Source organism: Hylaeus volcanicus, chromosome 6, assembly GCF_026283585.1.
Source record: "Hylaeus volcanicus isolate JK05 chromosome 6, UHH_iyHylVolc1.0_haploid, whole genome shotgun sequence".
Lineage (NCBI taxonomy): Eukaryota > Metazoa > Arthropoda > Insecta > Hymenoptera > Colletidae > Hylaeus > Hylaeus volcanicus.
The window spans coordinates 3,810,150-3,826,525 of NC_071981.1; the positions used below are offsets into that span (position 1 = coordinate 3,810,150).

General features: G+C 37.7%; 4 protein-coding genes and 1 long non-coding RNA gene across 7 annotated transcripts in view; 3 read left to right on the top strand and 2 right to left on the bottom strand.

Annotated features, from left to right (window-relative positions):
• Positions 1 to 57: 57 nt before the first annotated feature.
• LOC128878609 (L-selectin) lies at positions 58 to 7,667 on the top strand. Of its 2 annotated transcripts, none has more exons than XM_054126923.1 (5): positions 58 to 820; positions 6,265 to 6,368; positions 6,448 to 6,642; positions 6,775 to 6,980; positions 7,490 to 7,667. In XM_054126923.1, the coding sequence occupies exons 2-5, from the start codon at positions 6,275 to 6,277 to the stop codon at positions 7,646 to 7,648; spliced, it is 654 nt and encodes a 217-aa protein (XP_053982898.1). In that variant the 5' UTR covers positions 58 to 820; positions 6,265 to 6,274; the 3' UTR covers positions 7,649 to 7,667. The 2 variants fall into 2 exon arrangements, with proteins under 2 accessions (XP_053982898.1, XP_053982899.1); XM_054126924.1 differs by lacking the exon at positions 58 to 820 and adding an exon at positions 4,785 to 5,282.
• A 326-nt stretch (positions 7,668 to 7,993) lies between these two features.
• LOC128878615 (60S ribosomal protein L35) lies at positions 7,994 to 9,109 on the bottom strand. Its single transcript, XM_054126930.1, has 3 exons — positions 9,005 to 9,109; positions 8,432 to 8,568; positions 7,994 to 8,273 (listed from the first exon to the last, which is right to left on the bottom strand). Exons 1-3 carry the CDS (start codon positions 9,005 to 9,007, stop codon positions 8,042 to 8,044), a joined length of 372 nt encoding a protein of 123 aa, XP_053982905.1. The 5' UTR covers positions 9,008 to 9,109; the 3' UTR covers positions 7,994 to 8,041.
• A 39-nt stretch (positions 9,110 to 9,148) lies between these two features.
• On the top strand, positions 9,149 to 11,380 carry LOC128878605 (unconventional prefoldin RPB5 interactor-like protein). 2 transcript variants are annotated; one of them, XM_054126919.1, is made up of 7 exons: positions 9,149 to 9,612; positions 9,832 to 10,081; positions 10,164 to 10,310; positions 10,373 to 10,520; positions 10,575 to 10,617; positions 10,648 to 11,130; positions 11,193 to 11,380. In XM_054126919.1, exons 1-7 carry the CDS (start codon positions 9,550 to 9,552, stop codon positions 11,316 to 11,318), a joined length of 1,260 nt encoding a protein of 419 aa, XP_053982894.1. In that variant the 5' UTR covers positions 9,149 to 9,549; the 3' UTR covers positions 11,319 to 11,380. The 2 variants fall into 2 exon arrangements, with proteins under 2 accessions (XP_053982894.1, XP_053982893.1); XM_054126918.1 differs by having other exon boundaries at positions 9,150 to 9,612; positions 10,575 to 11,130.
• Positions 11,381 to 13,237: 1,857 nt separating this feature from the next.
• LOC128878651 (pro-resilin-like) overlaps positions 13,238 to 16,376 on the top strand; it is a 7,628-nt gene continuing 4,489 nt past the window's right edge. The window contains exons 1-2 of the mRNA XM_054127012.1: positions 13,238 to 14,932; positions 16,160 to 16,336. Of these exons, the coding sequence (XP_053982987.1) occupies positions 14,840 to 14,932; positions 16,160 to 16,336 (270 nt within the window). The 5' untranslated portion in view covers positions 13,238 to 14,839. The remainder of the gene's footprint in view (positions 14,933 to 16,159; positions 16,337 to 16,376) is intronic.
• Positions 16,098 to 16,376, bottom strand: part of LOC128878656 (uncharacterized) — a 2,333-nt gene continuing 2,054 nt past the window's right edge. The window contains exon 3 of the long non-coding RNA XR_008457457.1: positions 16,098 to 16,302. This is a non-coding gene — a long non-coding RNA (uncharacterized LOC128878656). The remainder of the gene's footprint in view (positions 16,303 to 16,376) is intronic.

A 16,376-nucleotide genomic window follows, 5' to 3' on the forward strand; every position in this document is an offset into this window, starting at 1 on the left:
TCCTTACGATGATGGTTGAAACCTTGAATTAAAAATGCAATATCACATTTGTAGACTAATTTAACACAACTATTCCATATTCATGAAAAGATAAGGTAGAAAATATAGCAATTTCGCTGATGAGTCGATGACTTGAACTGCATTCCAATGCAGCAAGTTCTAATTAACTATAAGTGAATTATAATTATTGATTAATCCAACAAGCACGAGTAATTATTCTAAAAATAATCATAGCGCTGTGGTTAATGCCAGTTTTCGATATAGAAAGGCTCTAACCTGACAATTATCGCGGGCAAGGAAGCAAGCAATTCCGCCAATCTTTTGTCTGGCGGAAGGACAGTTCCTTTTTAAGAATCGATTACAACTACTCGATTCCAATGGAAGAAAAACGAATTCTAGCACCGAAAGACTGCTTCGAGGAAGCTCGCGGGTAACGGGCGAAGGGGGAAACGATCAGTGAGAGGTGCCGGGGCGAGCTGGGAATTATCCAGGGCCCCTTTCAGGCCCCCGAAGATGTTCCCCAGACGGTTAGGTGGGAAGAATCTGGGTTACTCGAGCCAGAAGGGAATGTGGGCCGGCTATATACCGGTTGCCTGCTCGTACACCGCAGTTCATTCTTCTTTCTAGTCGCGATCGACGAGTCGTGGACGAGCTTGCGTGTCATTGGATCAACCGAATTCATTGGAGCTTGACGGAAGCAATATTAGATACAAGATAGAAGTCACTCACGTATCATTTTCCACGTTAATTCGTCGCCTGGATCCAAGGATCTTTCAGGACTGGGTTGGTTGGTTTCAGGATCCAGGGAAGCTTCTTTCAGGTAAGTGCACCCGGAGAAATCGAAAGCGGTGACCTCGTGATCGAACAGTCACCTAGCATGACCCATAGAAGCGTGAACTCTCCTGAGCTTTCTCTTTGCCGATCCTCTTCCTATTAACCATTTTCGCGCGTCCCTTTCGCATTTGCGCGCCATTTTCACGACGATCGCGCGAGTGTCGCCTCTGCTGTGATTGACAACGTTTTATTCGAATGAGCACGAGACGAATAAAATCAACTTATACCGATTAATATCATATTAATTAATACATTATTTAATACATTATACGTGAAACACATACGTATAAAAAAATATATTTAAGTGTGAGCATAACCTTACTGTATTTTGTCTTTCATGAAAATCAGACACGTATACGAATATTGATATTCATCTATAAAATGTAGAAATCGTCTATAAAGAAAAATTTGTTTATCTGTTAACAATTTGCAGGATGTTCAATTTCATTGTTACGTCCAATTAGCGAGTAATTTTGCTTTCTCTTCGGGTAAGATATTAAAGTCTTTGTTTTGGGAAACAAAAGAGTACGTAATTGGTACCTCCCTAATTACCGTATAGTAAATTAGTTTTAATTAATGCATTTTCCTGGATTGCCTGTTTGATCGTTTTTTTTTTCGTTTATGTTCCTTGTATTATTGTACTTTTACCAAATTCACACCGCAAGTTATTCGCACGCTTTCCCCACTCAAGAAATTTAGTAAAACAATCCCCTAGTGGCGTCTCCTCGTTAGAAATTACTAAACAGGATATGCTAATTACGCCATGTTCGAAAAATAATTCTGGAAGTTACAAAAAAATATGTATATACGTATATACCGCGAAAGGTTTGAAAGTTTTAGTCACCCTTAGTTACGTCACTGAATTCAACACGTTACATAGTCTCGAGATTCGAGTAAATTGTTTTAAAGATAATCTTACTTTCTCTTCGATTTGTGAACTCCGTGGAGATTTATCTTCGCGAAGGTACTTTCCTTGCGTAAGACCGATGCAAGTACTATGAACGCAACCACGCACGTGTAGTGCATTGACTGGGGAATTCCTTATGGCTGGATGTTACGATATCATCCATAAAAGAGAAAAAGGAAAAGATCCGGTATTTTTGCCGTCTCTTTTTTACTGATATTGTTCGATAACCGAAGGTGGAGAGAAATCTCTTAACTTTATCAAATATTCCATTCTGTCTATTTTATTAATTTAGGAGGCTCAATTTTTCAATGTAATTTGAATGCTATTTTTGATTTAGAATGCCATATCGAAGACATTCGTATCCAAAATATGTGTACAGAAAACGCTTTCGAGGCAGCAAAAATAAATAGAGCACGAAGAGGTAACGATCGACGATCGATCGGAACCAAGCGAAAGTCGAAAATGAACCGGCACCGATTTTCTTCTTTTCTTTTTTCCGTGGAACGCATCGGCATGCGATTCAATCGTGATTCAATGCACACTTGGTTGACATTACTTCTACTCTACATTTTGCAAATAATACAAATTTAGGCGACGAACATATATCGAGATTATGTAAACCTGCGAACATAGAAAACATTTGTCATAATTACTCCCTGTGATTAGAGACATTGAAAATGTACAAGGGAATTGCAAGGGAATTGCTATGTAAACCTGCGAACATACAAAACATTTGTCATAATTACTCTCTGTGATTAGAGACATTGAAAATGTACAAGGGAATTGCTGGACGAGTTAAGCACGTAAAGTACAAATAAAGTAGTAAAGATACTTATTAGGCTAGGTGTGGTTACTTATAGAAGTAACAATACTTATTAGGCTAAGCGTAGGTAAGCGTATCATTAGTTACGAATTATTGTTTCGGGCTAGATATTTCTATTATACCATGCAGCTAATTTGTTTTGTTCGACCAATAAACTGAGATTGAATTTAAAATGTTTTTTGTTTGTTTTCTTTTCTTCTTCGGCAAACAACATATTCGAAATTCAAATTAGAAAATATGAAACACTAGTTTAATTGTTTTTGAACAGTGACATTTCGACTAAAGTGATCAAAGACTTAGAGATGTCTTTCTATTGGTTTCTTTTTCTTTTAGATGGTTCCCCAAAATTCCACATTGACGTGGGCTCTGTGAAAGTATAATGCGCCACTGCTCGTGCTCGCTTTTTGTATCGATGTACTCGTCCCGAATACCCAAGACCTCCCCATATGCAGCATGCTTACCGACAGACGAGGAGCCGTTAAGAGAGACCCAGACCCAGACAGACACACAGCCAACTCTGTAATTGGACGATGTAAACCCGGCCAGATAACGGTTCCACGAGCACACACGCGGATACGAAATAAACCCGTCACAGAGTAGAGTTTAACAGAGGTGAAACTCTCGTTGGAACCTTTAATATTCATGTCCCCGTATTTTCAGGTTAGACCTGCCGATAAGCAAATTAGACCGACGGCTCCCAATTACGCCCCTGCCTAAACTGTATCCGCGGTAGTTTCATTTACTATAGTCTTGTTAAGTACAATTGCTTTCGTACGAAAATTCACTAAATACAGTGACTCCCAGAAATATTTTAGGATACTGGTGTATGGTTAGCTTTATGACTTAATATCGTAGTTATTGAAAAAGCAATTGTCTTCGTTACTCTTTCCAATAATAAGTCATTTATTAATGTCATTAAAGATTTATCACAAAAATTTACATAAATTACATAATAGCAATAAACAAACGAAAGAATATGACATTTTCGGGTACGATAAAACACGGAGGAGGCATTGTAATGGTGTGGGGATGCATTTCGACTTCCGGCGTTGGCAATTTAGTTTTTATCGATGGCATCATGGTTAAGAATGCTTATTTGAATCTTTTAAAAAGCAATTTAAAACAAAGTGCAGACAAAATGGGGATTGCTGAAGATTTTTCATTTTACCAGGATAATGATTCTGAACATAAGTCGCGCATTGTCTAAGAATTTTTATTGTATAATTGCCCCAAAGTGCTTCGTCCACCTCCACAATCACCAGGCCTTAACTCTATAGGAAACTTATGGGATAAGTTGAACCAACGGATTCGCAAGGCACCCATTCGTTCCAAAGAAGAACTTAAAATTAGGCTTCAAGAAGAATGGGCAACCATTCTCGACAGAATATTTAAAGAAAATAATTTCTAATATGCCGAATCGATTGAGACATATTATAAAAGAAAAGAGATTTGCAACAAAATATTAATGTGGAACATTAATATTTTTATATTTTTCTCGACAGAATATTTAAAAAAAATAATTTCTAATATGCCAAATCGATTGAGACATATTATAAAAGAAAAGAGATTTGCAACAAAATATCAATGTGGAACATATAATGTTTAATTTTAATTAATAAATGTTATTCCTCGTAGTGTCCGAATATTTTTGTGACCCGAAAATGCGGTATTCTTTCGTTTGTTGATTGCTATTATGTAATTTATGTAAATTTTTGGATTAATGTATATGTATATAATGTATACGATCTTTAATAATGTTAATAAACGATTTATTATTGGAAAAAGTAACGAAGACAATTGCTTTTTTAATAACTACGATATTAAGTCATAAAGCTAGCCATACACTGGTGTCCGAATATTTCTGGCAGTCCATGTAATTAACAAATTCCTCGATCTTTTCATTAACCCAGATCTTGATATATCGATAAGAGAAGGTAAAGTTTCGGTTGGTACTAAGAGCACTAAAACTTGAATTTAAATAATCTTTTTTCGATGTTTCGAGTGTTTCAATCGAGTGGTTCTTAAAAGAAGAAAACTAGAATCGTCCAATCATCGAGAAGCAGTAGATAGAAAATGATTAAATTACCGTTGTAACGAAAATCGCGAGATCTATCACGAAACTTGCAAAATTTCCTAAATAAAATATCCGCGTTGAGAAACCGGAAAATACTTTTTTGCATCGTGTTTCTCAACCCTCTGCAACAAGCCTGTAACGATTGCACAATATAAGTGTGCGAGATTGTCGTTAACAAAATATTACGTAGAAAGCCTCGTCCGGTCAACGACCGTCCACTTTGGAAATCCTAACACCTTCGGTGCAAATTACACGTTGCAACATACTTAGCTCATCTCTATCGTGTTGAAGAATCAATATTTCGCTTAGCTTTCGATTCACCTTCTACGAAAATCTCGACATGCGACCAATAAAAGAGTCAAGCGTTGCTCAATTCATAACACAACTACAGAATCCATTTACTTTCACGTGAAGCTGCTCGATGTTTACAGAAAGGGGGGAAAAAATGTCGAAACGTTATCGGAATGAACATACGGTGTTATATGTACTTGTGCCACAAATGTCGAGTCCAGTGTGCCCGATGCCCATACGCAAACACAGCACAACCCAACGTTGCGTCAATAAACGTTTAAAACGTTCCACTGTAATTAATGATTATTCGTGCGACTCTAGAAACAATGTAAAGATGAATTGCAAGATTCGGCGTAGGTATTCATCAACGGTAGTTACGAGTCGCCAATCGTCTTGAGTTTAATTCCTTGCAATTGCTTTAATTCTGTCGCTTCCGGAATAAAGGAACAGAAGAGTCTTCCTTCGTTCCGGGCGAACGACCGCTGACACTCTAATTTTCAGTGAAAGCTTTCTATTAAGAACAGGACGTTGCTGAGCTGGTAATAGAACGGAATTTTAAATGAGGGTTATTGTTATTCAATCGAGCAATCGTACACGAAAAGAAAGAGCCAAACGATAATGGTAATGCGGTAGAATCTGGATTATGCAAATAGTTGGAAAACACGATACGAAACGTAGCTTTCTTTCGAAAACATCTAAATCTAATCCCCATGCATCTAACATCTCCGTCCGCTGCAGTACGTAGAAGGTTAAAAGGATCGGTCTTGGCAACAACATTGTTCAAATAATAATCGCGATTGCACCGTAATTGTATCTCACACTCATTGTCAGAGGCGCGCTCCGGCTATTAATTGCGAATCGTCCGCGGTGTCGCGGAGACGATTTAGAAAGTTGCAACAAGTCCATAGTGCTCTAAGGAAAGTTAACGGCGTGTTGTAAAAAACGAAGACCTGTTGCAAAACCTCCTCCTCATTTTTCACTGTCGTTAGCGTGAGAGGAATCCTCCGAAGCAGAGACTCCTTTCCTTCTCGAATCATAATTCACTCCTGAAAAGTCTCCTTTCACCCTCCACAAACATACGTTCTCAGGGAACTTTTACCTACTAAAGATTCAGAACGGAAAATGTCTTCTCTATCTGAACGTTTCCTTTTAATGAAAGCGAAACCGAAGTATAATTAAGAAATTCCTAATAATGTTTCCTTTCAAATTTTTCCTTTAACCAACAATTTTGTAATATTGCTTCTAAAAATTAAACGCATTCTTTCTTCGGGTTAAATTTATTAATGTTTGATTTAAATTTTATTCACTTGTGTTGTCTTTATTTCTTTGTTTAAGAATAAAAAATATGAAGATATTATGGCTGATGGTCCTACTTGCTGGGGTCGTGGTAAAGGCTCAACGACGACTTGCCCTTCCCGATCCACGTAGCTGTGCCAATCGTGAGTATCCCTTAACGAAGTTCCTAATCCCTTAATTCCTTTAATTAAGTTTGACATAATTCGTGGAATTTTGTTTCAGGAGTACGACACGCTACCTACAGGGATGCTAGAGGAGTTGGTCATTCGTATTTCTTCAGTTGGGAGCACCAACCGACTAGAAGTTTAGAGGTAGATTGGTTGGATGCACGTAATATTTGTAGGAGACACTGTATGGATGCAGTTTCCCTTGAAACGCCACAAGAAAATGAGTTCATTAAACAGAGACTCGTCAGAGGTAATCATTGACTCAGTAATCGACACCCTACAAGTAGATCTAACCTATGTTCCGAAGGTAGAAATTAGGATTCGAAAGCCTATAGTCTTCTGGTGATGACGTTTTATAACTTTGAAATTTTATTATGAATAGGGAACGTGAGGTTCATTTGGACATCAGGACGCAAATGCAACTTCAACGGTTGCGACCGGCCAGATCTTCAGCCCCAAAATGTCAATGGATGGTTCTGGTCAGGTTCGGGAGCTAAAATAGGCCCCACCACTCAGCGTAACTCTGGTGACTGGAGTAACACTGGTGGATACGGACAGCCCCAACCTGATAACCGTGAAGCTGCACAGGTATATCAATTTTTAAAACGTATTTCTGTAACAAACAAACAATATCACTAACGCCGTCGGTGGAAAAACACCCAAGTTTGTAGTTAAAATAGTTCACCCTATCATCGCTAGATGGAGTATGATTATCACTAGTGGCGCCATTGGTAGCATAACGCCCAAGTTTATAGTCGTAATATACAATTCCAAGATGTAAATCTTGGATTTACGTTCTTACAATTTCTATAAGATGACGCCACTGATAGTGGACTATCTAGTAGACGCTATTATACTAGAAGTAGATGCTATTATACTAAACGTAGATTGTAGACGCCATCATACTAGACGTAGATAGTAGACGCCATCTAGCAGGAATAATGGAAACTATTTTCATTACAAACTTAGGCGTTTTTCCACCAATGACGCCAGTGAATGTAAACCTCAGAGGAAGAGTGGGGGCATTAAAAAACTGATGTAGACACGTGGTTAATATTAAAATAATCAACTGATGTAATAAATATTGTCTGTTATAGGGTAACGACGAGTCCTGCCTGTCTATTTTAAACAACTTCTACAACGACGGAGTCAAGTGGCACGACGTGGCCTGTCATCACCGAAAGCCATTTGTCTGCGAGGACAGCGACGAACTTCTCAACTTTGTGCTCTCTAGAAATCCTGGCATTCGCCTTTAATTTCCCCACCAACAGCTTCCATTAACTCTCGACCGTTCAACTGAGTTCATTGGATTCCAAGGAAAACAATGCAAATAAAAACTTCCACATCCATACTGTATAATCGTTCATCATACCTTCGTTATTATTAAATACTAAATGCAATAATAAAAGAATTGTCGTAAATATCAAGAAGTTTGTTTTTAAGATTAAATGCACCATGAAGTTGAATGATCAAGAATTGTATTAGACTTATCATCAAGTGGAACCTGTGTTCACCTACTATAATTTTTGTACTCTTTTCTATAGAAAATAAAAAGCATTCGCCAATACTTTCTCAGTTTTTTTACACAAATTTACACAATGTTGAATTTTTACAAAATTTTTATTTACCCCTTATCAATATCGCGTTGCTTATACTTTTAAAGCATACTTCCTTGGAGGGAAAGCAGACCGCTTGCGAATTTCCTTCTGGGTCTTTCTACTAGCTTGATAAGGTGTCAGTGCCCTTCTGAGTGCCCTAGTCTTCTTTGGCCTCAAATCCAGGGGCTTGTATTTTTTGTTTTTGTATAACAGCCGCAAGTTCTCCTTCTGCTTTTGATGCATAATGATGTATACTCTAGCTATTGCCTTCCTCACAACTCGACTGAAATTTACACAAATGAATGAGTTAATAATGATGATTCAAAATATCATTAATGATTAAAAGTTCATAGAATACTCCAACATAAAAGTTAAAGAATCTTTCTGATCTAAAACATTGAATGCACCATTTTTGTGCAAACTATAAAAATTTATATTTACATCTTGGAAAGTTTGGAAGCAGCTCCTCCTGTAACCTTCGCAACTCGAAGATTTGTCAGCTCCATCTTGAGCTCCTCCAGCTGCTTTAGCAGCTCCTTCTTGTCTTTTGTCCTCAGCTCGGTGCACTTAACCTTACCCTAAAAAGAATAACATCACAATTTTATGTATTTCACTTTCACACACTCCTCTTTCCACGACTTTAAACATTCAAGAAGACGTTTATTTTTCTATTTTATTGCCAAATGAAAACATATCGTTTAAAAATGAACTACACGATGTTAATTTTTAAAGAAAAAGCGAGAACTTTAACTCTAGTTTTAATCATTATTCAGATACGATCAGTATTATTGAAGGTAATTCACAAATTAAGACATTTTTCACCAAAATCGATGTGTTAAATATTTTGTTGAAATGAAAATTAAGGTTATGAAGTTGTTTTGCACGCTATTCAAAGGAGGAAAACTTTATAAATATTTGACTTCAGATTATGCTTAAGAAAATTATGATTAGATTTCCAAAGAATGACCGATTAGGATGTTTTAAATAAAAAGGGATTTTCAATCGTTCACTAACCATCTTGCAGATATTCCTCTTCAACGGAAAAAGAAACAGAGAAGAAAATCACGAATTACCGAGACGTAGATAGACATTTGCGGTTACAATTTAGACGTAAGCCATCTGGTGAGCAAAATAAGAAACTGTACGGCGTATGATGTTTATGGTTGCTGGTAATTCCTCTATGTATAATGTCACTTTAAGGTTATGTTGAATATGGTTTAATACTAATTGAAATTTGTAATTTCGAATGTACATTTTGAGGTTAGAGTACGAGAAGATATAAAGTTTAAAAGATTATTTAGAAGAATATCTACAACGTTTATATAAGAACTCCAACAATAAAGTAATTCGTACTATCAAATGAGAACATTTGTCGGTGTAAAACGCTTCGAGAATATTTACATTTTTTAATTTATAAGCAAAAAATGTTCATTTTTGTATTTCAATGTATAATATAAGAAAATAAACACTGTTACCCTTAAACGAATCTATTAATAAATATATTGGATTGTATTCATACTTTCGAATAAGCGTTGTTAATTAACCTTATTGTCTTAACGATGGAGAACGTGGATGAATTGCGAAATTTACAACATACACTCTTAGAAGATGTGTTTTTAAAGGTAGATTGTTAAAAGAAAATAAGAAATAATGAATCGCATAATTAATTACGAAACATTACTATCAGAAAAGAATCCATATTTTACGAAATAATGTTTACTTCGTTGTCTGTGAATAATTATTATACGAAATTGAATAAATCACTCTACCTCTGAAATTTAGACTTGTTTATTTAATCTGAGTTTAATGAGTCTGATAAACAATTAAATATTAAATTGAAGGGAATACAACGAAATGAAGAACAATGCAAAGTATGGACAGCCTACAAAAATGGTCATCTGAAAGTTGCAGAGGCGTTGGGTTCCCTACAGAAGGAGGTATATGTAAATTGTATGGTGCCAATTGGAAAGAGAGCATTGATGAAAGGAAAATTAATTCATACTAATGAAGTGTTAGCTTGCTTGGGTGATGGATACTTTGCAAAATATAGTGCTTCAGGAGCACAAGCACTCTGCGAAAGAAGAATACAACGTATGTTTGACAAATTATACATTTATTGGGTAAGTTGAAAAAAGTGTAAATAATGTAATAACAAATAAATCTTTTGCATTAGGAGCAGAGGAAATGTTAAAGGATTTAAGTGGCGAAAGAGATCTGTATGAGACTAGAATGATGATAGCAGAGACTGATCTTTTCACAGAGTGTGCTGGCAAGGAAATTGTAGAACATTGGAATGAAGACCAAGTTGAAGAATGGAAAAGTAAAATGATTTCCCTTTGTTCTTTTTGCATCATTCTAGTAAACCTTTGTTTTTTTTTGCAGAGAAACATAGGGAAAGAGAGAAAGAATACAATCAGAAATTAGCCAAACTCAGACAAGAAGAGAAAAGGAAGATTGATACAGAGGAAGATCTCTTTCACAGACTTGATCAGCTTGAACTAGAAGAGGAGCTAGCAGATGAATATGATAGGTATTTCATAATACAATTACTTGTTTTATGTATCTAAGGTGTTCTTTTTTATAGATGGGAAGATGAACGACGTGAATTATTTGGAGATGACTTAGAAGAAGATGAAGATGAAGATGAAGATGAAGATGAAGATGAAGATGAAGATGAAGAAGAAGAAGAAGAAGAATGTTCCACTGAATCAAAAAGTTCCTCTGAAAATGAAAAGGAAGATCCCAAGGAGAAGGAGACATCTGTCTCTGACTCTGAAAATAAGCAGTCTAAAGAGAGCATTGAGCATTGCAGACTGAAAAAATCAGTTTCTTTTGCAGACCAAGAGGATCTTCTAAATAAAAATGAAGTCGAAACTTCAGCGAAAAAAGTAAATGTAGAAAGTTCAGAGGAAGATGTTCTTCGGATAGAGTTTAGTCACTCTCAAAATAATCCAGTTGTAAAGTCGGACGACGATACGATAGAAACACCAGCAGATATTTATAGGATATTTTCAAAGCCTAAATCTATTTTAAGGAGATCACCGAATGATGTTGCTCCTGTACAGGTTGCTCCTCCTGAGTACAGTACAGAAGAAGAGGGAGAAAACGAAGAATCTATAAAACCTTCCGCATATGAAACAGTAAGAGCTTGATATCGAAGTAAAATAATTTTATATAAAACTGATATTTTTATGATTCATAGGTGGTGAAAGATATCAAGGAAAGAATCTGTGAAAATTTGCCTTTGGTACCTGATGTAGCTTCAAAAGCAGACACAGAAACCCGACCAGTTAGTAGATTTAAAAAAGACCGACAGTCGAAGAAGTAACAAGCAGTATTAGAAAATTTCTACGATGTCAATTTTGTTAATAAAAATTCTCTTATAATTAATATTGTGATTTATTTTATAAAACACCCTCAACCTCATTTTAAGCCGTCGGCATTATGGGAGAGGAAGACGGTTATATAAATTAATAACTTGGAGAGAGAAGAACGGATATTACTTATTGTTACATTTTGGTCACCGATTCCTCTCCGTTTCCAGGAACAATTGCCTTTCCTTATTGGAAAGACAGGAACAATTACCAGGGATTCGTCCGTATAAATAATGAAGAACTGTCCCTAAGAGTTCGAATTGCCCAGTCGTCTTCCGCCATAGAAATTTATTTAAATTGCGAGAGTTCATTATCGATGTAATAACGCGTATGAAATCTGTTATAACATCAGGAAATTAAGACCTGAGATTGTTTTCGTCGTTTCCTCGTGAATATCAATCGGAATAAATTGATTGAATATTTTAATATTTTACAGGTAGTCGGTTAATAGGTTTCTTATCACCGACTGATGGTTTATTAAGGGTCTTTTTATTTCGAACATTTTGCCAGGAATCCCCCACTGAACGATGACTTTCTTAATTCATTATTCGCATCATGCTGTTTCGTAACGAACTAGAAACACCGAAGAACATAGAGGAGAAATGACTGAATTTGTCTGAAGGGTGATTGCATAATATCGGAATGAATTTAGACCATCCTCCTTCGAAGCCGTAATGACCTTGTCCATCATGCTGGCTCGAGAGAGATTATCGAAGGAGATTGCTTTGAGGATCTCTAATCCATCAGGAGAGAGTGCCAGTCCCATTGTGTAACCGTATTTTTTATTATCAAGGATACCCATAAGTAACGTCAATTTTTTGATATCGTATACAATTTTATTTTTATTTTTATAAGACTTTTCCCTGAAACTGGGAAACCCACGTACGAAAAACTAGCATTAGATAGCGGCGTTGTTAATTAAATATAGCGTCCTACGAGGGAGCACGTGTTTATCGCAACGCGACTGCTTCCTTTCCGTCGTCGTAACGGCGAATAACAATTGGGGAAAGGTTACGAAAGGAATCGAAAGTGAGAATTCGCACACTAAATAAACAATAAACCAGTCTTGACTAGGTTCCGTTTGACTCTTTGATCAGGAGATTAGATCGGGGTTGCGATTGGGACCATTGTCGTAAACGAGATCGACGATTACTAATCTTGCACCCTCTAATCAGAAACTAGTCCTAGGATGATCGTGCAAGCTAATTAGCTTCAGCTTTTCGATACCTTTGATAAATTGAATGGAGGATTCAGATATTAAAGAAAATTCAAAATTTATATTATATTATAGCTATGATATATTAGGTTGTCCAGAAAGTTTGTGCAAATTTTTAAGAGAACTTCAAAGGCACATTTCAATTGTAATATACATTTATTTATATGTATATCTATTGAATTACATAGCTACCATTTTGTTCCACAACCTTTCCATCTTTTAAGGGATGTATATATACAGGGTGTCCCAAAAGTCGGGGAGGAGCCGGAAATTGGGGGTAGCTTTGCAAAAATGTCGGATGGGGCTTCGTTAAGGAGATATTAAGAGAAAACCCCGACCAATCAGAGCGCGCGTAGACCGTTGGAGCGCCCGCGGTAGCGAAGGCTACGAGCTAGGCGGCCGCGTCAATGTCCTTCGATGCACGTCGAGTCACTTGTTCGCGTACAAGGGCGACCGCTTAGCACATAGCCTTCGCTACCGCGGCCGCTCCAACGGTCTACGCGCGCTCTGATTGGTCGGGGTTTTCTCTTAATATCTCCTTAACGAAGCCCCATCCGACATTTTTGCAAAGGAAATTGTTGTTCAGAATAGTCTCAGCTACCCCGCATTTCCGGCTCCTCCCCGACTTTTGGGACACCCTGTATATGTTATTTGTTTTCAGCCATTTCGACATATTCAGACCTGCAACACCTATCAAAAATCGGCATGGACTTTCCGGACAACCCAATACTAGTGTATAAATGTAATCAGGATTCTCAATTGTATCAAGTATGAGAAACAGTAGAAGAGGAATTTCTATCTCTATTATTATTTTGTATTGCTATGTACAATAAAGTAAATCACGGTATCTTTTTGGAAATCGTCAAAGTAGAAAATGCATGAATCGAAGAATATCTACAACAATTGCCACGAGAAGTGGAACGATAAAGTAATTCGTGTAACGAAACGTAAAAATTTGTCATCGTAACCAGCGGCTAAATAAGAAAAACAACCAGACAGATCTCATCGAGTTCCCTCAACCTAGACCTAAGATTTTTCCTGATGTATGCGCATTCCACGATACGTGCAATTTGCCAAACAGGGACGCAGTCGTAGAATCGAATGTCTGCGTTTCCCATTTGATAACCATCTATCCTTCTGATTGCCACACGTTTCGTACGGTTCGGCGAGGGAGGTAGATGGGAAGAATCCGGTCAGGATTACGCAATCCTCCGAAAACCAAGATTCGCACCGCGGATGGACAATGGTCCTGCCTTAATTAAGCCTCGATTGTCTAATTAGCCGACGCGAGGAGCGTCGAGCCGCGAGGTGCTCTGTGTTAGACTGTCCCACGAGGTGAAGTAATCAGCTTTCTCCAACTCTGGAAGAGACAGACGGGTTCCTCTCATAAGCTAGACGGCCCCGAAATCGCGCCTGCTCCACCGAACAATGGGAAGTAAAGCGCGGGCTTTCACACACGCCTCGTGTTTCTATGTGAACTAGAGTACGCGGACAAATAGAGACGAACAGAGTGAGAAAGGGGAAATCTATTTTTCACATTAAAGTTTCAGGTTTTGAAAAGATTTTGGCGCGAGAACCGCGGACGGAATTCGGAAAAGTCAGATTATGGAGTATTTTTAACCGAACTTAACATAAACGTAAACGATTGGATGTAAAGGCAAGCTAAATGTTATGGCTACTAAACTTCAAATACGTATGTAGACACTTTGTGATAACCACCAGGTCGAGACATCGGTAGACCGCGGAAGTTCATGCATTTATAGGAAATTTAAATCTGCAAGAAACTACAAAATGCAAACAATATGCAAGAATATAAAAAAGATTGAAAGTAAAGCTCATGTTATGATATTTGCAGAATAAAATAAATTCGCCAAGATTTTATTTTGCATAAAGATCCGCAGTCTAGACATCGGTTACAGTCTAACGCTTAAACATAGTATTAGAATAAGCCACTTGAAACTGTATTTGCTAAAACGATTTTTGTTTCCAAGTGTAGCAGCAAATAATGATTGAATTTATTTCTCTCGCTAAACTTAATTCCGTTCTCGGAAACGTCCCGTAAAATATTCTGCAAAACGAAGTGGCACCCCGCGGCGCTTCCAATTCAGAGGCGTACGAAATCTGAACGATGTTCCGTAGGGATCCACGAGGGATCCTCCACCCTGCCTGTAGATCCTTCTCCATCCGACGGCGAATCCGTGCCCGACAGGAAGTGAATCTTTGTAGGCGTAGAGTGTGCTCTCTGTATATAAGCCAGGTATGCGGCAAAACGTCACCATATTTCAGCAATTCGTAGACAACGGTGCTCGGGTACTCGCTATTGTTCCCAGTATGGATAAGACAGTGCGACAGGTAAATAACAAGTGACCGAAAGCTTTGCTACTTTGGTGCCACGGTGCTTCCCCGGCTTCGACGGTAGCTGCGCGTGCCAGTTCCGTCGTATTGTTGATTTGTGAGCAGTGATCACGGTGCAACTTTATTTCCGAGTTTGTAGCTGTTTGTGGGATCCAGTTTCGACGACTACGACGGTATACTCCGATTCGAAACGATAGTTTCCTGGTGATTCTTGAGATTTTTCAGACCATACGTCAGATTCAAATAGCTGCAATTGATTCTGGCTTGGTTTTAAGAAGTTTTGGTCTCCTTTCTTTATCCATTCTTATTCTTTTTGAAACTTTCGATGTAATACCGAAGAACGCAATCTTCTATTATCTGAATTAGTGTCTCCATCGTTGAGTAAACGGATTTAAACGAACTTTCTTTTTCGATCTTTTATATTCGTTCGAAGTTGAATATCGAATTTATCGAGTTCCTTATAATTCGCTCCGTTCAACCAAGTAACTTTGGCAAAAAAACATTTTTCGCTAGGTTCAATTTGAGAAACCCTGACATAAATGCAATTGCTCGCGTGTAATCATCTCCATTAATGCACTACAAGATACACGCGAGAATATAAATAACAACATGAACATTTCCCAACCTGCTACGCGCAGCTATTCATTAAATGACATAATGCATGCTACGGTATTCCTTGTAAACGTTGCGTGTTTGGAGGAGTGTGGCTGGTTCGTTGCTGCTGGAAGACTTTAATGACACGGTAGAACCTCGATTATTGCACCTTGGATTATTGCTTAAGACCCTCGTTCCTTGCGCGGTGTCGACAAGTAGAGGAAATGGTCGCTAAACAATAAATAAGCTTATCCCAGAAACCTTGATTATTGCGAAAACCTTCAACCAAATTCAAATTCATCCGATCGCGGGATATTTAACCATTCCGATTTCAACGATACGCTCCGTAAATCAGAACTGATTCTCTTCTAATTACGTTTAATAATTCTAATCGCGACATGGATGTACTAACGATACTCAGCTCTCATAATTAGCGATCTAATTTTCAACACGTTGTCTCTCGCACAAGCAAACAATGGCATCCTCACTCGTACCGATTTAATCTTAATTTCTTAATTTTAAATGTACTTTCCTTCGATTCGTCGCTACTTTCTACGATAATACGTTACTTTTGCGAATATTTATTTACCCCAAGTGATTCTAGTAACTACACGACGTTTTAATTTTTAGTTATGGCTAGTGTTGGTGGCGAGCATAGGAATGGTGCATTGCGAGCCTCAGTTAAACACTCAATACGGAGTTCCAGGGAATTATGCTGGCAATAACAATCAGGGTTCGCCAGGTGGCGGGAACAATTTCGGCGACCACCATCACTACGACAATGGAAACGACAACGACTACGATCAGGTCAGTGATCGAGAACACTCGATATCATCCAATCTCGTAA